The sequence below is a fragment of the Eublepharis macularius genome, chromosome 18 (genome assembly GCF_028583425.1).
Source record: "Eublepharis macularius isolate TG4126 chromosome 18, MPM_Emac_v1.0, whole genome shotgun sequence".
Taxonomy (NCBI): domain Eukaryota; kingdom Metazoa; phylum Chordata; class Lepidosauria; order Squamata; family Eublepharidae; genus Eublepharis; species Eublepharis macularius.
Genome location: NC_072807.1, coordinates 31574294 through 31602053, shown reverse-complemented (window position 1 = coordinate 31602053; position 27760 = coordinate 31574294). Strand labels below are relative to the sequence as shown.

The following is a 27760-nucleotide window of genomic DNA, read 5'->3' as shown; positions in this document are numbered from 1 at the left end:
TGCGAGTAAACAAAGGCGCGGCGAGGCGTCTTCACTTTCGGCGCCTTCCCGAGCCGCCCCGGCCACGCGCGCCTTGCCGCCCCGGGACCAGCCCAGCAGGGCTCCCGCCCGCGCGCGCTCCCGCCCGGCCCGGCGCCCCTCCCCTTCCCCTCCCGCGCGCCGATCGGTGACGTCACAGGCCGGTCGGCGGCGCGCTGGGGGAGGCCGGGCGCGGGCGCGCGGCTGGGGGGGCGGCCGGCTGGCTGCTGGGGCGCAGGCGAGCCAGGCGCGGGGCGGGGCGGGGCGCGGCGGCTGGAGCATGATGGCTACTCTGGCCAACGGGCTGGCGGCGCCGCAGCAGCCTCCCCCCGGGCCCCCGCCCCCGCCCCCGCCGCCCCCCCCGCCGCCGCCGCAGGCGGAGAGCGCGGCGTTCAGCACCGCGGACAGCGGCGGGAGGATGAACGGGCTGGCGGCGCACGGGCAGGGCGCCGTCGCCATGAAGGACCACGACGCCATCAAGCTCTTCGTGGGGCAGATCCCGCGCAACCTGGAGGAGAGCGACCTCAAGCCGCTCTTCGAGGAGTTCGGCAAGATCTACGAGCTCACCGTCCTCAAGGACCGCTTCACCGGCATGCACAAAGGTGGGGAAGGGGAGGCGCGTCGGGGGCGGCCCCCGCGCCTGGCTCCCGGGGAGGGGGCGGCAGTCCCGGGGAGGAAGGCTCGCCTGCGAGGAAGCGGGGCTGCGATCCTGGCAAGGCTCGCCGGGAAAGGCAAGATCCGGGTCCGGTAGCACCTCGCTGGACCCGACTCTTGCTCTTCTGCCAGACACCAGCACTGCTACCCGCCTGAAACTATGTTCCCGGAAGGGAGGCTTGTGGAATAAAAGGGGGTTTACTTCTGAGAAGACCTGCTCAGGATCGCGTTTTCTCTGTGTGTGTGGAGATGCTGGGCAAGGTGATGGGATGGGGCACCCGTCCCTTAAAGCAGGAAGCCCACCTCCTCTTCTTCCTCCCCCTCCTCAGCCTGCTCTTTTCAAAACACACACACACACACAGGTGATGAGTAATTGTGTCTGTAAAGTTGGGTCAGGTGAACTATTGGGGCAAGAGCGAGGTGAGGGTAAGGACGCATGTGCGAAGGGAACTGGGGCGGTAGTGGTGGTGGCAAGGAGGTGGTTCCTAAAAACAACCCAGGAAATCAACATGTTCTGGATCCTGTACAGGCTGGCTCAGCGGGCCACATGTTTTGCCTCCCCCCCCCCCAAACTCAAGTTGTCCTGTTTATAAAGTTGGACCACATGGGGAAAACATGTGCGCGTATGGAAACCCGTGTAATGTGGAGGTGTGAGAAAACAAACATGTGAGCAAGAAGAGAGGCCTTTGGCAAATACCCACAGGGCATCTTTGGGAGAGGTTTCATGAGGCCTCTTGTCCCATGCAAAGTTTGGTCCATTGACAAAGCAGGTGCGTTGTTGTCATGTAGAGCGGGAGTGGAAATTGGCAGGTAACTATGGTGAATGAGTGTGCGCCACAAGGGGAAATGGTACGTCAGCAGGGACAAGGAAACAGACCCCAGTTGCAGCTGCCTCTAGAGAAGGTAGAGCCAGTCTAAGGAGATCTACTCAGGCTCCCAGTCAAGTGTTTGTAGGAGTACATTGTTAGTGCAGTTGAAAAGGACCACTTGCTGAGTTAATTTGTATGCAAAGTTGGAAAGTAGAGTGTATGTGTGTTTAGAGGTCCATCTTATCTCTAGGACCCATCATTGAACTAACTAACTTATCATCATCTCTCTGCTCTGCATATATGTATTATAGTTTTTTTTTAATTTTTCAAATCAGATAGTGTCTTTCATATCCAAAGAATACAGCTTTTTTTTTTTACTCCGAAGTTAGGAAGAAAACAGTGCCGAACAAGGAATAAGACAGGGCTGTGTTTTCCTTCTGCTGATTCCTGACTTTGTGTTGGATTCATAAGAGGGGGGGTGGGTGGGAATCTGAAATGCAAAGCAGGAATAGAACAGACGCAAGAGTATTCTTAAATGCATGGAATCTGTCCCGGTGGGGGCAGAAGCAGCCACCAGATCGGCTATGAACACAATCGACAGCAACGGAGGGTGGGGGGACGGCACACTTGATAATAAAATCACTTAGGATGCATGTTAGCATTCCTAGTGATAACAAATGATGAGCTTACGTGGAATTGGAGCAGGGATAGCGACTGAGAATTGCCCTCCTCTTTCAGCATATGATATGCTCTTAGGTGCCCGAGCGGATCTTTTTTTTAAAAAAAAAATGAATCAGTGCTCCCAACAGTTGTGTGGCTGCCGGAAAGCAATAAACCGGATCAGTCTTTATTAGGCCTTCAGGCTGGTAGGGAGAGTCTTTTTCTCCTGCACAATGTTAATATTTTTATTTTGTGTACCTGGGAAGTCTCTCCAAGAATGTTGTCCTACCGATAGGTGTGCATAGGGCAATTGAGTTTTCTGTTAAAAGGTAACTTCAGGGCCACACAAGACCAGCATCTTGCTGTTCACAGAAATCGTTGTGTGAATAGGAAATGCCCTGGAGTTACACCAGCAGTCAGGTTTTAGTTTAAAAAAAAAAAGAAGCACCCCACAGAAAATGAATGGGTGAATTAAAAGAGGATGCGTAGATGAGCTGGGCTGCAGGTCAGATCTCTGCACACTGCTGCTTGGCTGCTTTTCATACTGTAGATTCTTCTTGTCAGGGGCAGCTCTGCCTTTTTTTCCCAACCTCCTAATTCTTGTCCAGAGATAAAATAGCTTGTGTCTCTGACAAGCCTTTTCTTGTTCCAGAAATCCAGGTGATATTAAAATAATAACACATACTTAGCTCTACAGCACTTTTGGGTTTTGCAAACATTCTTTTACTTTAATCCTAACAATAAGCCCTGCAAGGCAGGCCAATATAATTACAACCATCCCCACATCGCAGACACAACTGAGGCAGAGTGATTTGCCTAAGACCACCCTAGCAAGTCAGTGGTAGAGAGCCCGCCATCCTTACTATAACACAGCCTGTAGGTCTAGAGGAGGTAGCCATGTTAGTCTGTAGTAGCAAAATAGTAAAGAGTCCAGTAGCACCTTTAAGACTAACCAACTTTACTGTAGCATAAGCTTTCGAGAATCACAGTTCTCTTTGTCAGATGCATGCCTGTAGGGTATAGGATATAGGGATACAGTCTGTAGGGTATAGCAACTATTAAGCCGTGACCTCATACTGAAATCTCTGGGAATTGGTTGTCCAGGTCCTATGAAATACAAGCCTTCCAGATGCTTCTCTTCCAGTGGGTGGAGGTGGGTGGCATGTAATATTTCAAGGCAAGCTTGTTCTAGAGCAAACAGCAGCAATTTCAATGTCCTGCCCTTACAACTTTTCCTAGCATGTCCATTTCAAAAAACATCCCTTCTGGATACCAAGTATGAATTGGCATGGCAGCAGATGGCTCAACTGCAGAAGATGCAGTAAATAGCCTGTCGCTTGTCGTCAGAGAGAAAGCGAAACTTTAATTTCCAGTTTCTCTTAAAGATGTTCCAGGAAATGATCTTTGAAAGTATATATTCCAGTTCAAGTGTATGCATCAGATACTGGAAACTGAGAGGGATGCAGAACATGGCAATAAGCAAAAATACCAAAATGTGGAAAGCTTTTGTTTGGTCCCTAAGCGAGCAACCAGCCCAGTTTAAACAGCGATGAAATCAGTAGTTCTGCCCTATCTCAATAAAGAAATGTATGCATCATCTTCTAAGTATAAGATCCGAGGATTGATGGAGAGCATTGGGCTGAATACTTAGAGCAGAGCTGCTGTAACATAGCAGTAAGTGGTTGGGCTGTGAATCAGCACTCTGCAGGTTTAAAACCCACTCCTGCCATGAGCTCAGCAGGTGGCCTTGGGAAAGTCACTCATCTAAGCCCCAGCTCCCCAGCTGTATTGTGGGGATAATAATAACACTGACTTTGTTAACCACTTTGAGTGGGGCCCTAATCTGTCTAGAATAGCAGTACATAAGAGCACTGTTGTTATTGTTATTGTTATATGATGAGTGATCCTTGGCAAAGCGATATCACACAGGATTGTTTGGCAACTAGTTTACAAACTCTTCAGACAGACTCTTGTCCCGTGAATAAAGAGTGGGGGCAATTGACTCTCTCTCCTTATATATACTGAACTCTGTCCACATTACTTCCTTTCATTATTTAATCTCCTCTGTCCTAGATACTTGCGACTGTGCAGGCCAGAATGAAAATTAAACACCCGGTCTCCTTTAAATATATTGCTCTATCAATGCAATTAAGTGTCATCGTTCATCTAATTAAACACACTCCTTCGTTTTGTTGATCTGTCCAGGCAAGCAAGAGTCTACAGGGGCTCCCTTCTTCACAGAGGCAAGGCAGTGGTTAGATGGACTCCACAGAACTTTCAGGATGGTTCGAAATACATTAAGCCATTCTGTGTCTGTCTCTACGACCACTTGCACGCTGGCAGTTACAAGATTTCCATTTCCGCACTCTTCAACCCGTTCTATTTGGAGGCGAGGTGGTTGCACTTATTAAGAGCTATTAATACTTAATCACCTGGCAGATTTAATTGTGCCAATATTAAAAATGCATCAATGTCAAATTTCATTCATTAAATATTTACGTCCATGAAGGGAAACTGTTTTGCTGTTGTTTTTAATATCGTTTTAAGGAAGCTTTGTATAAGAAGTCTCTCTCTTTTTTAAAAACAAACGAAAAAAAAGGATCCGAAGAAAAATGGATAATGATGCACGTGGCATGTTGCAAAACGGAAAAAAAATTGTTATTGCTCATGTTTCACAGAAGGGCTAGCAACTTACCCTTGCCTGGCTTCATTTCAGAAAGGGTGAAGGCTGGCAGTGTAGCTGTCTGGGGTGCTGGAATGTTCAGGGCTGCTTTGCAAAGCTAGTGCATGAATGGTCTGGGCAAAACCATATGCACCTGATTCATAACAACGCAGACTTATGAAACTGCCACCCCTCTCCTTCTGGGAGTACGGACGCATGAGTGTGAGTCATGCTGCACAGTCGTCCCTTCCATGCCTTTTGATTCACAGCATGCGTTAAGATTACAGGAGTGTTACTCACACACCTCAGCGATCCTAACGGAGTTCAGAGTCATTGTTCTTTGTGTAGGGAACTAGTCAGCAGCTCTGATATCTGCTATGGAGGCATAATGGAGAACACCTTTCCTTGCTCCACTGTTTGGGGATAGGTAGATAATTTGGGGCACGATGCAGTCACTACAGGCTGACAGCACATCTGACCATTTTGCTTGGTACCCAGGGAGAGATTTCCCCCATACACACCAAGCAACCTTCTCCCATAATACTAGAACTCAGTAACACCCAATGAAAGTAGATCAAGATGGGTAGCCATGTTAGTCTGTCTATAGCAAGAGTCCAGTAGCACCTATAAGACTAACAAAATTTGTGGTAGGGTATGAGCTTTCATGAATCACAGCTCACTTCTTCAGATACAGCTAGAATGTGAGTCCGTCTGTCCTTATATCTTGGAGAGTGGAGGGATTTCAGAGGCCGAATGACAATAGCAGGTAAATGACAATAGCCAGTGAATGACAACAGCAGGAGTGATTGGATTAGGTGGGATATGCAGAAGGGTAGTAGGTGAGGAGAAATCAGCATTAGTAATGAGACAGGAAACCTAGATCTCAATTCAGTCCAGGTGGGTGCATCGTCACTCTCCAAGATATAAGGACAGGTGGACTCACATTCTAGCTGTATCTGAAGAAGTGAGCCGTAACTCATGAAAGCTTATGCCATACCACAATTTCTGTTAGTCTTAAAGGTGCTACTAAACTCTTGCTCTTTTCTACCCAATGAAAGTGTTGGCGAAGAAGTTCAGGATGGATAAAAAGAAGTGCTTCTTTTCTCGACAAGGTATTATACTGTGGAATTCACTGCCAGCGGAGGTAGTGCTGGCCATGGCTTTAAATGGGGACTCGACAGAGTCGTGGAGGAGCGGTTCCTCAGAGGCCACAGTGACTGAGGGATGCTTCCATCTAGAGAGGCAGGAAACCCCTGAACACTGGTGCTGGGAGGCAGCAGCAGGAGAGGGCCTTTGTGTAGCCTTTGTGCCCTGTTTCTTTGGCCCTGTGGGGCAACTGGCTGGCCGCTGTGCAAAACAAGATGCTGGATTATGTGGCTCACAGGTCCATCTAGCTGGTTGAGCTTATATTCTTAAGAGGCACTGGCAGCAGTGCTGGGGTGCATTAGAAGGCAAGGGACATGGTTTATGCCCGTCAATGCCCCCAGACCTGCACAGTCACCAGCTAAGTCCAAGGCGAATCCTTGATGTGTTGGCAGTGCCACTGGACCTTGGCTTGCTTGAAGCAGGCTGCATTCTCTCCCCTCCCCTCCCATTTTTTATGCCAGCACATAGGAAGATGCTGCACCCACCCTTCCGCCCGCACTTGGCTTGACTACTCCTGGTGCACAGAAGTGAAACGTTTTTTGGACACGAGTTGGAATTCCGTAAGATCAGGTCTTGCTCAACTGTCACACTGAAATCAATGAGAATTATCAATGCTGGACTGGGAACGATGGGGCCTAGCTGCACGTGTGTATATTTCCATGTGCCTTTAAGAAAAATCATGGCCCTTATTATGGTTTTCTGTATTTGACCACATGTACCCAGGTATTCCCAGTTATGTGCAAAAATAAATAAACAGACATTTTTTTTAAAGTTTGCCTGTCTTCATCAATTGGTGATGCAGAGAGAGTTAACGTTTCCTTTTGAACTCAATGAAATGAAGTTCCCAAACTGCCTTATGGAGTTTTTCTTTTGCCTGAAGATTCCAGCTTTGGCAGCTCTCCAAAGAGATCCAGAGGAGTTAGCCGTGTTAGTCTGTAGTAGCAAAATCAAAAAGAGTCCAGTAGCACCTTTAAGACTAACCAACTTTACTGTAGCATAAGCTTTCAAGAATCACAGTTCTCTTCGTCAGATGCATGATGAAGAGAACTGTGATTCTCGAAAGCTTATGCTACAGTAAAGTTAGTCTTAAAGGTGCTACTGGACTCTTTTTGATTCTCCAAAGAGATGTGTTTGGAGGTACAAATCAAAACAGACATTGACTGTCAATTTGGACCCTCTAGGTTCAGGCTGCCTGGAACCATTTTTTATTTAATGTTTTGCTTCTATGGGTTGGTTCTTGAAAAGTGTGCCGATGAATGTGGGAAGGTGTTAGCTCACAGTACATAGACCAGGTGGCAACTCGTCCAAAGCAATCTTAGGGATATAAGAAGAGCCTGTCCGGATTAGGCCAAGGGCCTTTCAAAGCCCACAAGCAAAGCCTAAAGGCAACAAACTTCTTCCACTGTTTCAAAACACAAAGAACCCTTGGTGGCTTGCCGAACTGTCTGCAAATGAAATTGCTCGTATCCATTCTGATTTGGGATGCTGCTGTTGAAACAAGAGGCCGTAGTGGCTTCCCCTGGTCAGATTTTGCGGGTGAATTTCAGTTGCTGATGTGTGCTAGAATGGAGAATTTCTGGTAAACAAATCCTGTTTAGCTACTGTGACTGGGGTGAATTAGGGCAGACTGTTCCTTGACCACAAACATCACAAATTAAGGCAGGGATGGCCAATGGCCCTGCTCTCCGTTCAATCTGGGTACAAAGGATCCTACTGGAAATGTCCTAATTTTGCCTAACAAAGAAGGGTAGATAGTGGTCAGCCACTATTTCCAGGTTCTCCTGGGTGATGGATCCACTTCCGTCTGGCTGCAAACTAAGAACTGAAATTTACCAGCTTTGGCCACACTAACAGGTGACTTAACTCTCAGAGGACAGAGGGCTTCGGTGGTCCTTTTGTACATCTGTGTGGCTTTTGATACCATCAGCTACATTTTTTTCCAGGTTGGGCTATGTAGATACTGATTTGGCGTGGTTCTGACCCAAGAGGAGGTTTGCAAAACTGATGCTGGGAGACCCTTGTGGGATTCCATGGAGTTTGTTCTGTGCTTTTTAACACCTACATGGAAACTCTGTGAGAGAGAATTCCCAAGAAGTGGGATGAAGTGCCATTGGTACACTGATAATACTGATGTTTCTTTCTCCTTTTCTGCACTCTCAGGTGGCTACCATGGCCAGGAAAGTGTTTTGCCAGCTTTGTCTGGTTTGCACCATTTCCTGGCAAATAAAGATTCCCCCCACTGCTTGTTGCATGCTTTGGTAACTTCTCAACTTGACTACTGCAATATGTAGTATATGGGGCTATCCTTGAGGACAGTTGAGAAACTTCAGCTAGTCTCATATGCAGCAGTAGGGTTGCCAGCCTCCAGGTAGTGGCTGGAGATATCCCAGAATCTCAACTGATCTCCAGGCCACAGAGATCAGTTCACCTGGAGAAAATGGCTACTTTGGGGGATGGACTCTATGGAATTATGCCATGCCAAGGTCTTTTCCCTCCCCAAACCCCACTTTCTCTAGGTTTCTCCAGGTTTCACTCTCCAGATCTCCAGGAATTTCCGAGCTTGGAGCTGGCAACCCTATGCAGCAGCTTGGCTGCTGCCCAGAGCTAGTTCAGTGGGACATATAACACTGATTTTAAAGGAACTCCACGAGTTACCTGCTAGTTTGACAGTGGTATTCAAGATGTTGTTGTGGAACTTCGTCCTATAAGGTCTAGGTCAAAGAGCATTTCCCCTCTCAATATGTTCTCTCCCTCTGATTTAAGATCAGGAGAGGAGGTCTTTATTGGGGTACCAGGACCTTCTAATTTAGGTTAGTTAGTACCAAGGTAGTAGCAGCCTCTCAATTTTGGAGATACACCAGAAACATCTAAAAAGGCCAATAAGAAAGACAGACACATTTTAACACAACCTTATTTCACAAAAGCTTTTTGTCCTAATCTGTTGGAATAGTACTGTTTAAATTCTCTTCGATTGCTGTTATTGTTTGGACAGATTGTTTTCAAAGTCAGTTTCTTTCTTCCTGTTATTGTTGTATTTTGTTACTATGTGCACCACCCTGAGATCTTAGTTGTTCTTGAAAGACATTTTTTTAAAAATAAAGTAATGAAATAAACAGGCAAGAGAAAAAGAAAGGCGCTTGCATTGTGTTTCAGAATCCTAAAGGGCTTCTGACATACCAAATAGAAGTTAATTCCAGGGGGCTTTGGGAGCAATCCTAAATTGGTCTACTTAGAAGTAAGTCCCATTTTACTCAGTGGGGCTTACTCCAAGGAAAGCATTCTTAGGAGTGCAGCCTTAATCTGTTGAAGTAAAACCAGGAAGGAATCTTGCTGTCTTTTAGATGTTAGCAGGGCTTTTTTTCAGCTGGAACGCGGTGGAACGGAGTTCCGGAACCTCTTGAAAATGGTCACATGGCTGGTGGCCCCGCCCCCTGATCTCCAGACAGAGGGGAGTTGAGATTGCCCTCTGTGCCACGTGACATGGAGGGCAATCTCAACTCCCCTCTGTCTGGAGATCAGGGGGCGGGGCCACCAGCCATGTGACCATTTTCACGGAGGGCAACCCACTGAGTTCCACCACCTCTTTTCCCAGAAAAAAAGCCCTGGATGTTAGTCTGACCTAAGCCTATTGAAACCAAAGGAGGGACTCTGAATAAGATTGCAACGTTACGATGTGTGAAAATACCTGGATTAGGAGCCTCTTCCTACTTGGGAGATCCCATTCTCCAGCAACCAGCGACAAGATACTAGATGATTCTGTGAAATAAGCCAGCTTCAACCAGAGGGCCAGTAGGACTCCTTGGAGAAACAACGCTGATTCTTGGTGATATCTTCCTCAGATCCCCATCTCCAGCTCTGCTCCTGGGGCGAAAGAGTCCTGTTGGCCCCTGCTGCCTTGGTTCAAGCGTAGACCTGGAGGTAGCTTGCCCTAGCTAAAGTGGCCAGCAATTATCTCTCTTGGGCCAGGAGTAACTTTGCCCTTAGGAGGATCTGGTCCAGTGAGGTTGTTCAGTCTTCTCGAACTTTGCTGCTGTCATTTAACTCCTGTGGTAGGACAGAAAACCTTGTTCCTGCTTGAGACCTCAATAAATGGAATCAAACTTCCCGATATTTTTGAACCTGGCAGTTTTGCGCAGGAGCTGTCCCTTTAAAAAAGAACTCAAAGACAACATTTTCCTTGACCAATGACTAACCACAGGGAAGAGTTTCCAGGTCAGACAGCATGATTTCCTGCCAGGTTTATTATTGGACCTGGGAAGGGGTCAGAGATTGAAGAGTTTGTAGTTAAGAGTCGGTGTGTTTTAGTGGTTAGGGTGAAAGCAGAGGGAATTGAGTGCATGAAACTTTCTCTTTCTGCCATGAAACGTCCCTTGGTAACCTTATGACACTCTCCTTTCTTCCTGTGAGGATAAAATAGAGGGGGGGGGACCAACTATGCAGCTTTGTGCTCATTAGTGGAAGAGCAGGAGAAAAATGTAAGAGAGGGATGGATAGTACAGAACCCCCCCCAGGTTGCTGAAGGCCTGAGAAACTAGTCTAGTATAGTGATTAGGGTGTTGGACAAAAATCTTGGAGGTCTAGAGTCAAATCCATGAAACTCCCTGGGTGACTTTAGGCTAGTTGCCATCTCTCTGCCTGGCCTACTTTGCAGGATTGGTGTGTGTGTGTGTGTGGGGGGGGGGTGATTCTGAGCTGCTTGTAAAAAAGGTCAGCTTTTTTTTAAAGCGAGTGCTCATCATTGTAACTCCTTGCAGTCTGTTCCTTGAAGTGATCATTCCCACAACTGGGTTCTTACGCCAGAAATTGCCCCCTCTAGGAGAAAACTGTCTCTAAGAATTGACACTGATACATACCTTATGCCCCTAAAAAAATCAGAACTCTCTGCAACAGCAGTTTGCAACTCAGTTTAAACACACCAATCTGCTGCCATTAATCTAGCTCTTTAGAGGGGGGAAAGCAGGGGGGGTTGGGTTAATTTTTTCCAGCCACTGTTTTTGATGGTTGTCTTTTTCCTGTATGGTAGCAGCTTGTTTTACTGAATTGTTATTTGTGTATAGACAGCAAGAGTGGTCTAGAGTGTCTGGCTAGGATCTACCAGGTTCAGCTTTGAATGCCCACTCTGCCGTGGAAGCTTCCTGGATAACCTTGGGCCAGTTGCATGTTCTCAGCCGAGCCTACCTCACAGGGTTGATGTGAAGATAAAATAGAGGAGAGTAGAATGATGTCAGTCACTCTGAGTCTTCATTGGGGATATCAATAAAGTGAATAAATAAAAGTATGAGATGCTTAGAAATAAATTGTTCTGGAGAAAAGCAGGATCTAAGTATTTTAATAATGTTCTCAGCACTTGGGCAAAACCAATGGAGAACTGGTACAGTTCGTTTACTGTATTTATAGTCTGCACATTACGCAGTGTAAATTGATAACATTTCGTATGAAGAGCTATTATTTCCCCTAACCCAACAGCCCTAGAAAAGAAAAGTGGCCCTTTAAACTGGCGCACTGGTCGCTGGCATGGTCGGAGAAAGATCGGATGTGCTAATCTTGGTGCTTTTGCACTAATCCCAGTGTGTTTGCCTGGGCCTGCTGATTCCAATTAACCAGGTCCTGTTAATCCATACCAATTGCCTTAAACCAAATCCCCGCTGGAGCTGGGTGCTGACCTCCAGCCAAATGATGCCTGTCTCCTTGGCATTAGGTACAGCTTCTCGGGAAGGGAGCGTCCAGTGGCTTTGGGGAGAGAACAGCATCCCAAGGTGTGTTCCTTGCTTTTATGCATCTTCTTTTGCCTGCTTCTCGGTCTGGAGGACACGCTGCAGAGGAGGGAGAGATTGGGGCATGGTGGAGCCGCAGCAGGTACAAGTGGCTGCGTATGTGTGTGATAACACCCTGTTTTTCTCCTCCTCCTCCAGGCTGTGCCTTTCTGACGTACTGTGCCAGGGACTCAGCCTTGAAAGCCCAGAGTGCGCTGCATGAGCAGAAGACGTTACCTGGGGTGAGTGAAGGGGTTCTTCTGCATGGCTGGTCCTGTCTTCTGGTCGACTCCTGAGCAGGAATTGGGTTTGTTGTGCTGTGAGCATTTGCATGGATCTAGCAACAAGCAAGACTTTTAAAGGAGAAGTTGCATTTTCCCCCACCTGCCCCTCCTTTTTTGTTTCGAGTGTAACCCAAATCATAGACTTCGGCGACTCGCTGCAAATGGAGCCCTCGTGAGCCAAACTGCTGGTTATGGAGACTCCCGGTGAACCGAATTCACAGCTGTGTCTCTTGCTCAGGCCCTGTGAATGCTGTTTTATTTGCTAGGCTGGTGATCCGTGTCTCCTCAAAGTAATTTCGATGAAATATTTTACCTGTGTTGTGTTTTTAGAGCACAGACAAAACAGCAAACATCTCCTCTGGAGCACCAGCACCTAAAGATGTTTCCGAAATGTGCTGTGGCAGAGATTCATTGTACTTAGGCGTGTTTCACTCTGCTGAAAGAATTGTTTATCCCCCCATCGCCTTTGGGAAGCAAATGTGATCACTTCCAATCTCCACTGGCCCTGATCCTTTCAGCTCACAGAGATCCCCCTGCCTCTTTTTGTTGCAGTTCTGGGACCACCCAGATGTGCTTTCCCCTTTCTAAGACCTCATTTGAACATGACCCCCTCCCCAGTTACTCTAAACCTGCGGGAAGCCCCTGTCTCTTTGACCTGTAGACGTGGTGCTCCCCGGGGGCTCACGCTTTTCAGAGAGGCAGGGGCAAAGACCTCATCCATGGTTATTTCCTGCTTGTAGAAGAGCAACTCTGAGCTTTGGATGTCTCAAGAATGGAGCTGCTCCCAGATAGACAAATCCTTAGATGCAGATCGAGTTAGCAATGGGTTAAGAAAAGCCAAAAGTGTATTAATAACCAGCCAGCTGCTGTTTGATTTGGAAGCACTGTTTGTTAAAAAGAGTGGCTAGCATGAGGCGTCATGAATCCTGGGCTAGAGGAGCAGGTTCAATAGAATCAGAGATTCAGACATGTGCCCGGCATATTCTGTTGTAATCTTGTCCTGACACCTTAATTTAAAAAACCCTGGGAAACTGCTTTACAGATATGATTTTTTTTCTTTCATTGGTCCATCTATGGCAGATGTTTTCTGGCAGTTTCCTTATGACCACTGCTGTAAGTTATTGAGCCAAGAATCTATCTAGAGATCGGGATTCCATTATTGCTCTATCTCGTAACTTGTTGATGTGAAACCTGGAAAACCTGTATGAGCAAAACAAAAACGAAAATGGTCAGTGAAAAATATATGGCTGGGTGGTGTGTAACATGCAATTTGGTGCCCGCAATGAATTCGCAATGATTTGATTTTTGTTGTTGTTGTTGCGAAGAACACATTCGAGAACTGAGTTTCCCTTGCTCGTAATGACTGGTTTATCTTGAGCCTTTATCTAGCATCCCATAAATCACATTGATGATTTGTTTGCGCTTGTTAAAAGAAGTTATCTTTTGAGTTGTTTTGAGTCTGTGCAGTAGGTAGTATATTTATACTATGCTGAGCTCCCTCTCTTTCCAAAACCCTGCCCTCTACAGGCTCCACCGCCCAAATCTCCAGGAATTTCCCAACATAGAGTTCGCACATGTAAAGCGCATCCACCATGTTAGTGCATGCTGAGAGCTTAGTGGACCAAACAACAGGTCCTAAGCAGCAGTATGAGAATGCAAAAAGAATTTCTGACTCATTTAGAACACTTGGAGATTCCATGGTAAGGGATAGGGACTATAGGCTAGACTACTGGGCACTGTCTGCTAATGTAGATACATTCCGATTGGATAGTTTGACTTTGCTAACAATGTTGTGTTAACTACTTACTCTTTAAATTCAGAAAGGTTTTCGTCTTTGTTTTCAGCTTTCTGCTGGTTTTTCAAACTTGCGGCTGCCATACCATATTGTATCTGTTTTCGTGGAATGTCCTATTATGTTGTATTTTCGCTCTGTGAATTGTCCTAGTTATTGATAGTATTGTATTCACTTGCAGTATGCAGTCCACCTTGGATCTCAGTGAGATAGGCGAATTATAAATACACAACAATAATAATAAATAACAACTCAGGATTATCTGTGAAGGACCCCTATCACAATCAGTCCTGTAGTTTCCGCAGCTAGAAACAAGGTTTCAGTGAATTGCAGACCTTGTCCTAAAGCACTTTCCAACAAATATAACAGTCTCCTAGGGGACTGGACTCTTGGGAAATGAGGCTCAGGCTTTCTAGCAATGACAAATAGCTAGGGTGTTAAGATCCCACTTGCCGTCTTTTGCCTCCCTCTACAACCACAAGATTTATTTCAGTCGGGCAGAAACTGTGCTCAAAGCGTGGAGGACCCTCCCCTTAGAGACATCTGCTATGGATTTTGCAGTTCATGCTATCCCTGTATGGCTCTTCTGGAGAAAAGAGTGGCATTTAAAATACTTCTGCTTTTTAAAGACAAGCAACAGAACTGCAGGGTTTAGTTTGGGTCAGAGAAATGACAGTGCAGAACTTAAACTCTGAAACTGGAAAGACTGAGTGGGAATCCTAGGCAGAACGCATCGGTGCATTTTATACTGCACCAGACCCGCTCCTATATCTGATTCCCAGTGCAGTCCTAAACAGAGTTATAGCTGTTTAATCCCATTCAGTTCCATGGACTTAGAAGGGTGCAGCTCTGTCCAGGACTGTGCGTCACTGCTGCGTCTCTGGTGGGCAGATTCTCTCCAGGGTCGCAGGCAGAAAAAGGTCCTTCAGAGGACCTTTTCAGTTGAAGTTTACAGTCCTGCTGTACATGCACATATATGCACATATACACATGCGCACACAACATTACAGGTAATACATTGGATTTTTAGAAGTGCAAGGGTGAATCAACCATTATTAACAGGAACAACCAAGTGGTGTTTTAAGATAGGGCTTAAGCACTGCACTGCTAGAATCCTAAATGTAGCTTGGAGAAGAACTTGCTCTGGATTTCTGGGCTGTGTTAAGTTTGTATGCTGTGCCGGTCCTGTCTGTTCACTATCTGTTTACTTCCAAGCTGATCCTGGTTCAGTGGGTTCCAACGTTGTACGTTCCTTTCAAAGTCCTAAGCAATTGCCGGTGACAGGTGGCAGCTGTTTTTTCAAGATGCATTTGTTGTTGTGTGGCAAACAGAGGGTTTTGTTCAAGGAACCTGTATTTCAAAGACTGGGGGATTCCGTTCGTAATTCTTTCTGATTACTAAGCACAGCCATAGGCCGTCTTGCGGAAGAACATCCCCCTTGAGAAGGAGACAGGAACCATTGAGTGTGACCAGAGGCAGGGCTCTTTTAGTGGTGGCTCCTCTTTGCAATGCCCTCTTTCTCAAGGCCTTGACTGGACCATCTACCTTGCTGTCATTTTAGGTGCCAGGCCAAAACTCTTCCTTTAACTCAGGCTTTTACCTGAGGGCTTCCATTTTTCTTAAAGCTACCTTTATGGACTGCTTCTAGCCTGAAGGCTGCTGTATACATATCATTTTAGGCTGCCGAATGTTGTTTTTATGCCCTTGGCAGGGTCTTGGCTTAATATTGATACTCTTATAAATGGCTGTTTTAATGAATTTACTGTATTGTTTTTACTTTGTGAGCTCCCTATGGCCTGTGGAGAGAGTGTATCAATTTTTTAGATGAATAAATGAAAAGCAGCTGGAGTTTCAGAAGTGAGGCTTGCAGAGTGGAGAGAGAGGGAACTGTAAAATCTTCCACAAACATTTCCAGTCAGTCATATCTTGACCAGAAAACATAGTAGAAATTGTAACGTGCCCAGACTGACAGAAAGAATGAGGCTTGGGCCTTGTTTACCCTCCAGCTGTAAAGGTTTCCACAAAGAAATTCTGGGAATTCTATTTCCCTCATGGAGGGAGAGATCACTCCCGCCACTCACAAAACAATTCCCAGGGTTCCTCAGTGAAAGTTACAGCAATTAAACCAAATTTGAACTAATTTATGTTTGTAATTTATCTATGCTCTGGTGTATTTTCCTTGCCTCCTGTTTCACTCCATAATATTACAAATAATTAATAGCAAATGTACATTTGTCAGACATATTTTGGATAGTGCCTCCGATCTCGTGGAACAGCCTGCCTGAGATTATAGAGTAGACCTAGGAAATTCCTGAAAATTTGGGGCAGTGCTTGTGGAAGGGAGAATTCAGGAAGGGGTTTCACCCAGAATTTGTGGAATACCACAGGGCTCGCTCTCTGAAGCTGCTATTGTCTGTAGGATCTTTACCCTGGAGTTCAGATGTAATTCCAGGAGAACCTACTTGGAGGTTGGCAACCCTAGGTGGTGAGGAAGCCCACCCCCAGCCCATCATTTCTGCTGTAGTCTAGCGGTTAAGTCGTTGGGCTGTGAATCAGCACTCTGCTAGTTGGAATCCCACTACTGCCCTGAAATCAGCAGGTGGCCTTGGGTAAGCCACTCCTCTCACCCCCAGCTGTATTGTGACAATAATGATATCACTGACTTTGTTCACCACTCTGAATGGGGCACTCCTCTGTCTAGAAGAATGGTATATAGGCACAGTTATTATTTGTTGTTATTAATATTTCACAGAACAAAATGTTCAGAAAGTCATTCCTATAACGAGAGTTTAACCGTAGTGTAATAGAGCAGCTCGGGAGGTGGGTTTTATCACGGAACAGGCTTGCAGTCTATTGCAGTGCTTAGCATATGCATCTTCTTGCTTTTTTACTGTCTACCTTTTGTAACCCGCTTTCGGCATTATGGTATGTCATGCCTTCAACAGGCCCCCTCTGGGTTTGTTTGTATTGTTTTCCAGTTCTGTAATCTACAGCATCGTTGAATGTCTTTTTGCTGTCTGAACTGTATGCTGAATTTTGTAGTTCACCTGGAGTCTTGGCGAGGAAGGCGGGCTCTCAGTGAAGTAAATAAATAAAAGATCACCCGAGGCTGTCTTATACCAGATCAGAGCACTGGGATATTTCCCAGTACAGTCAAAAGTAACGAGCAGAAGCTCTAATGTAGGAGCTGTTCTTGGTACCTTTATCCAGAGAATGTAGGACGTAAACCCGGGGACTTCCTGTATACGGAGTACATGCTCTACTGCTGAAACACAGTCCCTCCCTCTAGTAGCTCTTCTAATCGAAAATCCCTACAATAATTGTTGCAGTACTTCACAGCATGTAACCATCTCAGCAATAAATCCTTCCTCAGTTTCCATTTCTTTTTGGAAGATGGGTTAAAACGCATTAGCATGTCTATTTTGGTAACAAAACAGAACTTTCCGGAGCCAGTCCATGATAGATGAGGCTCTGTTGGATGTTTCACTGTTCGTCTGTGATCAGTTTAACACCTAGACTGTGCATGAATCTTTGGGTTATGAACCTTGCTGTTCTTGAGAATACTGAACAAACGAGAGTGTCTGGCTAAGACAAGGGCAACCCGAGTTTGAGTCCCCAACTCTGCCATGATGCTCAGGGTCTCCCTGGACATGCAGGTTTTTAAAGAGGTTCCCTAGACACAACTCATATTCCCCACAGCCACACAGCAGCTGTAGGGAATGATTGTTAAAAAATAAAGGAAAGCCCAGTCTCAGAAAACCACCACAATGGGAAGAAGGAAAACCATCACAGGGGGAAGAAGGAAAATAAAGGAAAGCCCAAACAGTCTCGGAAAAAACACCACAGGGGGAAGAAGGGCTCCTGCCTTCTCCCCAAGCATTTCCCTGTGTCAAAATAGCATGGGATGAGGATAGATCCCTGGTTTTACTGTCTCGTGTGTACAGAATATTTTATGTAGAGCAGCAAAAACAGACTCACACAGACACCCAGCTCGCTATTTTGGAAAGTAGCTTGAGGGAAAGGGTGGCATTGTGAGGCTGTTTGGGCTCTCTTTTATTTTTTTAACAGCCATTCCCCACAGCTACTATGTGGCTGCAGGAACTCGAGATGGGTCTGGGAAACTCAGAGCTAAACCACACAAGATGAATTACACGGGGACGCTCAAGTGAAGGGAGACGCTATGTTAGCCGGGAAGTGTGGTTTGAATTTCACCTCTCTCTACAGAGCCGGCTGGATCGCTCTTCAGAGGGTTTGTTAATAATTGACAGAGTCTTCCGGAGGCAAAGAGGAAATTAACAAACCTTCTGAAGAGTGATCTTTGCCGGCTCTGTAGAGAGAGGTGAAATTCAAACTACGATTCCCGACTAACACTGCGTCTCCCTTCACTTGAGCGTCCTCGTGTAATTCGTCTTGTGTGGTTAAACTCTCAGGCACACCTCTTCAAAAACCTGCATGTCTAGACAGACCCTCACTAGGTGGTGTTGGGACCATCTCTCTCAAACTGTCCTGTCTCCCGGAGTTGTGAGGATAAAATGGAGGAGGGGAGAATGAAGTTGCAAGCTGCTTTGGGTCCCCACAGGGGAGAAAAGTATGGTACAGATATCTAAATAAATGCATGAAAATTCTGGCTGCTTAATCCCCTCCTAGGCCATGAGTCTGAGAACCAACAGCAATGCCCTGCCTCTGACTAACCAGATTATCCTGCCCTGCTCTCTGTTGACCGATCGGATTTATGAGTCAGCATTGTCTCTCAGGTCTGACGCTTTGTTTTTAAAAACAGCTTGAGGCTTCAAATTATTATGGCATCAAACACCAATATTTGGCTTGAGGGTTTATCTTTATGGCAGTGCATGCAAGGAGTGGTGACCAGGGGTCATTTCGTCGAAAAAGAGCTGGAGGAACTTATTAGCATAACTCATTAGCATATACCACGCCCCCTTGACATCACCTGAAGTGTGTCATTAGCATAACTGATTTGCACATGCCACACCCCCTGGCATCACCTATCCTGGCTGTTTTGGACCCAATCTTGGCCATTCAGGACCAAAATTGGGCCCAAAATGGCAAAAGGGGGCTGAAAATGGCCGAAAAAGGGCCCAAAATGGTCAGGATTAGGCTGCTGCTGAGCAGGAGAGTGATCCACCACCCGTCAGAGGCCCGATCCTGGCTGTTTCGGCCCAAACCAGCCCAAAATGGCTGAGAGTCAGGTGGGTGGGGCCACCTGTCATGTGACCTCTTTGGGGAACTGCCGGAACTGCGTTCCCACGCGTTTCCCCTCAAAATGAGCCCTGGTGGTGATCAAAGGCAGACTTCTCCGTGTACTGTTGTGTGATTGTGTCTCTCACTAGTCATGACTCCAAGTTGCCCATTTGTGAATTTCTTAGTATGCTAGTTTGTAAAAAAAAAAAAACGGTGAGAAACTTTTGAGTGAGTGTTGGCCTGGGGTGTTAGTGAAGTTGGATGTTTCCTTCTATGGAATTACGTTGGCTCTTGTAGTTCCAGGACAGAATGTGTGTGTCCCAGAATGTCCCAAATTCAGTTCTTTCCTGGGACCCCGGAGGACAGTCGTCAGTCCGAATAGACCAGTCTGAGTTGGGTGGATTAATAATCCAACTTTATATAAGCAGTTTTGTATATTAATGGACTGAGTCCCCCTTATGAAACAGGATTCTGCTGGCACTTTAAAGACTTCGAAAAATCATCCCCAGATTTATTTTTATGATGGATTAAACCTGGTTAGTCTTTAAGGTGCTGCTGGACTCCTGTATTATTCTGCCGCTGCAGACTAACGCAGCTGCTCCATCTGGATATATCTCACTTAATGTAGGTCTTTAATGCCACAAACATTTAACCAGTAAGATAAATTCAGTAATTTATCATTGTGACCTGCATGTCCAGGACAAACAGAGCGCAACTGCCCCACCTCACCATCCAGCAGGGTAGGAGAACTATTTCAGTTTTCGAGTACTAGTAGTTGGGCTAGCATCATCTTTACATCTGTTGTGGTCCCCCTCACCCACCTGACAACTGGAAGATATTTCATTTCTTTTATGTCCAAACTAGTAAATCATTCTACGCTGATCCAATGATCTCATCTATTTAGTTAGCTTTATTGCTCAGATAGCCTTTTAAATCTGGTTGTATTACAATGGTGATTTGCAGTCAAGGATGCTTGCTTCCGTGGATCCCCAGAGGATATTCCCACAATGCATCAGCCAGAAGATGCTGGCAGTGGCTTGTTCTCATGGTAGACTGTCACTTTCTCCATGATTAAGGATCTAATGCTATACCCAGCCAGGGCGATGGTTCATCTAGCTCTTGAGTGGCAGCAGGTCCAAAATCTCAGACTTTGCCAGCTTCAAAACCTAGATTACCTTAATTGGAGATGAATCCAAGGCTCTCTATATGCAAAGCATGTGTTTTTTCTACTGAGTTTTCACAGGCGGGTATGATACCAAACCCAGCAATAAAAATGTGCAAGCAAATAGAGATCCAGGGTCAGTGTAACTTGGTGACCAGAGTTACAGGTTTAGCAATGCAATCCTAAGCAGAGTTACTCCACTCTAAGCCCATTGAAGTCAATGGGCTTTGACTGGAGTTAGTCTGTTTCGGATTGCACTGTAAGCGTAAGAACTTCAGTGGTTATGAAACCTGCCTCCTCCATAGACACCTGACTGGTGTCCTGGCCTGCATCGAGGCAAGGACATTGCGGCGAAAAGTCAGGATTTTGACAGAATGTTTTCACATTGCATGAAACCATAGTTCATACTCACTCTGGTTAATAAAGCAACTCCAAATCCTGGTTTCAGATCCTTGTTCAACATACCCTAGCTAACCATGGTTAATGGTGTAGTCCACAATTGGATCATCACGCCAATAGTTTTAATTAAACTTGGAGCCAAGCCGTACAGTGCCATCATAACCACAGCTACACCCTTCTACGATTACTGGCTCCAGTGGGCCTAGAAGGGCGTACCTCTGCTTAGGAGAGGTCTGCCAGCAAACCTTCAGTGGCACGCTGCTTCTGGAGCTCCATTTCTCTGCCAGAAGTAATAGCCCTTGGTAGACCTTTGCTCTACAGTCTTCTCTAACTCCCATTCCAAGCCATCTAAGCCAGTAACTATCGTATGTCACTGAATTCTATAAATTAAGTGTTATTTGGTCCTCCTGATTTTACTGCCGATCCATTTCACTGGGCGACATCCCCTCCTCCCAGTTCCAAAGTTAGGAGGGAAGGGAAAGCTGGTCTCCACATTTTCTCAGCATCGTGTACTTCACATGAATTGTTGGGAGTACAGATGAATGAGATAAGTAGGGGAGAGCAATTTATATGCCGAAATGTGCTATGGAAGTGATGCATAATGATAATAACATATACAATGGCAGTATTCACCACGGGGAGATAACTGCGGATCCTTTTTGAGGTGGCCGTTAAGAGCTGAAGCCCAGAGGGAGTTCCAGAATTTCTTTCCTTGGAGGTTTTCAACTAGGGAGTAAAGCAGCACATCTGAAGAGGGGGGCGTGGAGGAGAAAAATGATCTCCAGCACATTTCCCTTCCTAATTTGAATTTATTAGCAAACATTCAAATTTATATCTTCTTAATGGCAGTTTTTGTCAGGGTGCCCAGTTTTTTTTTATTTGTTATTTATATTCCACCTTGCTCACTGAGACTCAAGGCGGATTACAGAGTGTGAGATTAGTACAATTAGTGGCAAGGACAAGGGCAGGCATTTCCATACAGTGTCAAGAACATTTCCATAAACAATGTCACGGGGTAAAAGAATATAAGTTTACAAAGATACAGTATAAGCAAGGATCCAGTATGGGGTTGAGGAATTGCTGAAACAGAACGTAATCAGTTCTAGGACTTACACTGAACAACATAAAGCACAGGTAGGATATAGGAGTACATATTTAAAGCAACAGATAATATGTAAGGCAACATAACGGTGAAATCTATGGTTTCTAACTCATTATGACGGTTTTCAGGGCTTTTTTTCTGGGAAAAGAGGTAGTGGAACTCAGTGGGTTGCCCTCAGAGAAAATGGTCACATGGCTGGTGGCCCCGCCCCCTGATCTCCAGACAGAGGTGAGTTCAGATTGAGCAGCGCGGAGGGTGATCTGAATTCCCCTCTGTCTGGAGATCAGGGGGTGGGGCCACCAGCCATGTGACCATTTTCAAGAGGTTCCGGAACTCCATTCCCCCGCATTCCCCCTGAAAAAAAGCCCTGACGGTTTCTAACTCATTATGACTGTTTCTAACTCATTATGACGGCTGTTGGATTTAGGGAGTTTCCAGCAGGGCTGGGGGGGACCAAACCCAAGTGTATTTAGTATTCAGTCCCATACATACATGGTACTACTGTTTCAAGCGTGCTCCATAGTAACTGCTTGCAGAGAACTTGGAAGGGCTGTGATTCAGTGGGAGAGAATCTGCTCAACATCCAGAAGACCCCAGGTTCAGCTGCTGTCACCTCCAGCAAAAAGCATGTGATATGAAAGAACTCTGCCTGAGACCCTGGCTCAGCGGCAGAGCATCAGCTTTGCACGCAGGAGGTCGCAAGTTTGATCCTTGGCATGTCAGCTGCAGAGATCTTGGGAAGCAGATCTTTGGAAAGATCTTCCTCTGCTTGAGACCTTGGAGAATCGCTGCGTTAGATGATCATAGCTCACCGGTACAGCATCCGCTGTGTGTTCCGACAGACCTGAGTTTAGTCTCTGTAGTTAAAAGATCTCAAGTGTTTTGGGATAGGTTTACCAGCTCCTGGTTGGGAGAGTCCTGGAGATTTTGCGGGGCGGAGCCTGGAGAGGAGTTGGGGAGAGGAAGGACCTCATCGGGGTGCAATGCCATAGAATCCACCCCTCGAAGCAGCCGTTTTCTCCAGGGGAACTGGTGTGGCCAAGAGATAAGTTATAATTCTGGGAGATCTCCAGCCACCACCTGGAGGCTGGCAACCCTAGTTGTGGAGGACTCTGCAGAGTTGCTGCCTGACAGAGCAGGCAATACTGAGTTTGGAGGAACAAGGTGGCAGAAAATTTGTCTTACGGTGCTTTATGTGCTGGTCCCAGATTCGTTTCCTGGCAGCTCTAGGTAAAGGATGGTAGGTAACAGATGTTGGGAGAAATGTTTCTTTGTTTCCAAGCTGCTACCAGTTAGAGCAGGAAAAGGTGACGTTGGATGGGCCAGTAGTCTGGCTTGGTATAAGTAGCTGTTTCTCTATAAAAGCTGAGGTTCCATGTCTGACCAGAGGCCATTTATCCTCTCTTTACCTTTTAGAAACACAACACAATGTTACAGTATAAATATTTACACTGTTGAGCTGGAGAAGGAGGTTTGGGGTGAGATTGATGTTCCTCTATCAGGTGACTCTGAATAAATATCTTTGGGTAATTGCACTGTTTAATTTTCTTTTGTAATTTTTAATTGCTCTTTAGGCATGCCGTTGGTTGAACAGAAGTAATGCATAAATAATGTATCGCATAGATTTTTTTAAAAAAAAAATCAGCAAGACTCCAGAAGAAACTATTTAAAAGTTCTTTGAAATGGTGCCCCGGCGCAGTTGCATTTCCAAAGGACAATTTGAAAATGTCCGAAGTTCCGAAAGTAAAAACTGAATTTATTTTTTGCCCAATTTGGGGTTTTTTGTTTTGGGTCTGGTAGAAAGTTGGGTGGGTGTTTATCAAGAGATGTTTGATGTAACTAATGCTATGGGACAGGGAGTTACAGGGCTGCCCCACAATACAGGGAGTTTGAGAACCACTTGTGCCAGCAGGGCTGGACTTCAGGGTAAATGTCTAGGTCTCCAGCTACCCTGGCCTAGCAGAGGGCACCCCAAATAAAATCTCTAGCAAGGGCAGTCCCAATGGGCAACAGGGACGGTTACCCCAGGCCCCACACCAGGAAGGGTGGTATTCTAGGTCCCCCTCCCGGTCTTTTGCTGAGGGCTCCAGAGTTGCTAAGACTACCCCGGCTGTAGCTCTTTCCTATTCGCCTCCAGCTTTATTTTCTCTACTCCCTTCTCCCAATGCATCCTTGAAATTGTTGTTCTATTTATGAGGAAGGGGGCCCCACAGGACCATTAAAACCAGAGTCTAAAATTATCTAACAGCACCCACCACTTGGCGCAGGGAGTTGAGCTAGACAATTCTCCAGGTTTCTTCCAGTTCTGAGAAGTTGTGATTTTCATGACCATCTTAGATTTTCAGATAAAAAATATTTTATAGATCCCCTCTGGAGGGGGTCACATATCTGAATATTCAGGGGGGGGCATGTGGGTAAACAGCTACCATATCAGGGGAAAGGAGATGCTGATACTTCTTTTGTACAGGATAGAAGTAGGTAGATACTCACACATGCACACATTTAATATGTGATCTTTTTTCCTGTCTGCCTTCTGAAGTTGCCGCATCTTAGGAGGGCTGTACCACATCATGATTTGGGCTTTCTTTGTTTTTCCTTAATCTTAATAGATTGAGCAGTGGTTGAACAGTGGCTCTTTCTTTCTTTCTTTCTCTTTCTTTCTCTTTCTTTTTCTTTTCTCTCTTTCTCTCTCTCTCTTTCCTCTCTCTTTCTTCTCTCTTTCTCTCTCCCTCCCTCTCTCCCTCTCTGTCTTTTTTGCATTGATGCTATTTTCTGTGTCGTGTGATCGTGGCCTCTGCAGGGTAAATGCTGCCCCTGGGATTCTGCCTCTCCCTGCCCTAGATGCCTGGGCCGCAGGAGAACTCGGCAAACCCTTCCCCTGTTCCTTTGCCCGTTGCCCCTTGTCTGGAGATCAGTGGAGGAGGCTTACATCCTGTCTTAAAAGAGGTTACATGGAAAGTGATTGACCTGCTGTTCTAATTGCCTGACATTCTGTTTAGTAAACCCTAATTACTGGAGCCAGGAGTTAAATGGGAGGCTGTTAAACCAGGATTGACAGCTGAGGCTGTGGATCTAATTACAGGCATTCCTTATGCAGGGTGCAAGCCAGCGCTGCCACTGTTGCCATGGGAACACACAGGCATAGCATGCGCAGTGCGAGGGATGCTGTCGCCCCGCTAGGCACACGCCGGGCTCCACAAGCTCACGTGACTCTGGTTTCTCAGCAGAGGAAGCCCAAGGCATGGCATGGCGTAGGAAGCCCAGGCAGCCCTCAGGCCCAGGCCTCTGATTGCTCACAGACTGAATTGCATGAACTTCAGAAGCGCGGGATGAATGAGGCCGAGCTCTCTGCCCACAAGATGTGCTGCTTGGTTCTCTGAAGATGCATGAACACATCGCTGCGGGGTTTGGGCCTCGGCACGGTGGAGCTGAGTCAGCCTGCCAGAATGCTAGATCCTCGGTCATTACTGCATAATTCCCTCGGCACCTGTACAGTGCCAGAACTTAAGATCTGTTTCTCCCTCACTTCCTCCATATGTGGAACTCCCTCCATTGTGGCTCGAGTGAAGGCTGGGCTTTATTATCTGCAAAAGGGAAGAGGGAAAAGCTCAGCCTGAGTCTTGTTCAATAGGCTCGGATGTCCCCCCCCCCATCCTTTTTTGCAGGTAATATAAAGCACAGGTGTGGCTAAAGGCAGGGGAGGAAACAGGGAATTGAGCAGGATGAATAAGACCCATTAAGGGAAAACAATTGGATCAGCAGTTGATTCAGGAAGTGTAAAAAAAAAAGTACTTTTCATGCAATGTAATGTTTAATCTGTGGAATTCACTGCCACTAGATATAGTGATGGCCACTAGCTTAGATGGCTTGAAAAGGGGATTGGAGTAATACATAGGAGATAAGTCTGTCAACAGCTATTAATCGTGGCTTAATGGAACCTCCATGTTCAGAGGCAGTGTACCATTGCTTGTTGCTTGGGGGGGGGGGGCGGGAATAGTAGCAGATGATATCAGTTACCTTTCTGCCCTGCTTGTAGGATTCTAAAAGTATCTTGTATCAGGATGCTGAACTCGGTGGTTCTTTGGATTTATCCAGTGGGGCGCTTGTTAGTTTCTGTTCCTCCTAGCGCCAGACAAGCAAGTAGGAGAAAAGAAACTTACCATCTGAAAAGGTGTGCCTGCCAGAATTAGACGTGTTAATTAAAAGATGCATGGAATATTTTCAATTTGTCCATACAAGTGGAGGCTTATGCCCCCTGGAAAATTTCTGTTGAAGAAAGGGGAGCAATTTTTTTTTTTTGCTAATTCCCCCCTCCTGACTCTTGCCTCGTGCTCTTCCTTAGAGTCCCATGTGCCCCAGGAGCAACATTTCAGCAATGGAGGTAGGAAAGTCCCATTCTGTGAACAGAAGTCTCTTCCGTCAGCACGCTCTGAGTCTCCTGTGTGTAGCATGGTAGCACAGGTCATCGTATCCTGGCAATCATGATATATACAGAGAATACTATTTAAGAACGACTGCATTATATTCAGAGTGCCTGCTTCTATAGGATAATGCTGACTTCTCGGACTGGCCCCGGGGATTTCCTGGACGTCTTTTGTTTCTGCATAGGGTCTGTCTGCTTCCAGAGGGTTTTTTGCAACTTTTGAGCATTTACATGAAAAATACAAACTCTTATTTGGTATGGAGCATGAAATAGATATTCTTTTTCACAGAATCACAGTGTTGGAAGGGGCCCTACAGACCTTCTAGTCCAACCCCCTGCCCAATGCAGGATGAGCCTTAAGCAACCCTGACAAATATTCATCCAGCCTCTTCTTGAAAACTGCCAGTGAAGGGGAGCTCACCACCTCCCTAGGCAGCTGATTCCAACTTTGAACTACTCTGACCGTGAAAAAGTTTTTCCTAATATCCAGCCGGTACCTTTCTGCATGTAATTTAAGACCATTGCAATCTAAACTCCCCTCTGTCTGGAGATCAGGGGGTGGGGCCACCAGCCATGTGACCATTTTCAAGAGGTGCCGGAACTCCGTTCCACCGTGTTCCAGCTGGAAAAAAACCCTGATTATAACATTTATGCAAGCTGGGGGGGGGGGTCTTTGAGAGATCTTAGGAAGGGAGGCACAATTTGGAAATCTCTCCTCCATTTCAGAAATCTCCCCCTCTAGGATTCAATCAGTTCCCCTTCTCTTCCTCCTCGCCCCTTTCCTCATCTCATTTGTTCTCAACATTCCCTGCCCCTGATGCATATCCAATCCTCATCAGATTGGTTTTGGATTCTTTTTGTCTTCCACTGACATACAAAGTCATATTTTTCTGCGTATCTGGGGAGTCCCATAAGTATGTAGATCTCCTACCTTGTATGTGGACATCCTGATTTTTTAGGCTTCCTTGATTGACGCAGGGAGGTGGGTCAACCATTTTTGTGCTTAGATGTTTGTGATTCTGCCGGTTGTCGAAGTGGCTCAAGGACACAGACATCGAGTTCTCATTCCCATTCTATCTCCTTAACAATTCTGTGTGCTTGGTCAGGCCGAGAGAGAGAGAGACTTTTATTCTAACGAGCTTCAGAGCTGAACATGGGTTTGAACCCGGTTTCCCCCTTGGTCAATGTGCAATGCTCACCCATTGTGAGTTCCCCTTTTATACAGTGCAGGTCGGTAGGGGAAACACCAGCTTCTGCCTCATTGGCACTACATTGCCCTGCTTTTAAGTGATTTCAATTTAATCTTTTGAAGACATCTGTGAGGTCTCAGGGGGAAAAACCCCTCTCTTAGTGGTTCAGCTGGATTGTGCACGTGCCCTTTTAAGTGTGGGTGTGCGGCTGTGAGCATGTGCAAAGCTGAGAAAATGATGGCGATGACAGAGCAGCCCCGATGCCCCGGCTAAATGCATGCCAGTCCAGGGCTGATGGGAGTGCAGGAGCAAAGGTAGGGCTGGAGAATTCTTACATGCCTGAGAAGTAAGTGAGCTCTCATGCGCTGCCCTTCCCCAGCTTCGGTTGGCTTAGGAGCTGTGGCTTCTTTATGCAAAAAACAAATTTGCATCTGTTCTGCCCTTGCTGTTTACATGTGGAAGTTGGTGTCTTGGAAATCCTGCTTGTCTTTCCCAAGCAAGGCTTTG

At 46.1% G+C, this 27760-nt stretch overlaps 1 protein-coding gene across 25 annotated transcripts in view; it reads left to right on the top strand.

Annotated features, from left to right (window-relative positions):
* Positions 1-415: 415 nt before the first annotated feature.
* CELF6 (CUGBP Elav-like family member 6) overlaps positions 416-27760 on the top strand; it is a 138091-nt gene continuing 110746 nt past the window's right edge. For 23 of the 25 annotated variants that reach the window (XM_055002244.1, XM_055002261.1, XM_055002252.1 and 20 more), the window contains exons 1-2: positions 476-620; positions 11862-11944. In XM_055002244.1, the coding sequence (XP_054858219.1) occupies positions 476-620; positions 11862-11944 (228 nt within the window). Of the gene's footprint in view, positions 621-11861; positions 11945-27760 lie in introns of all 25 variants that reach the window. The other 2 variants (XM_055002263.1, XM_055002262.1) reach the window with 1 other exon arrangement.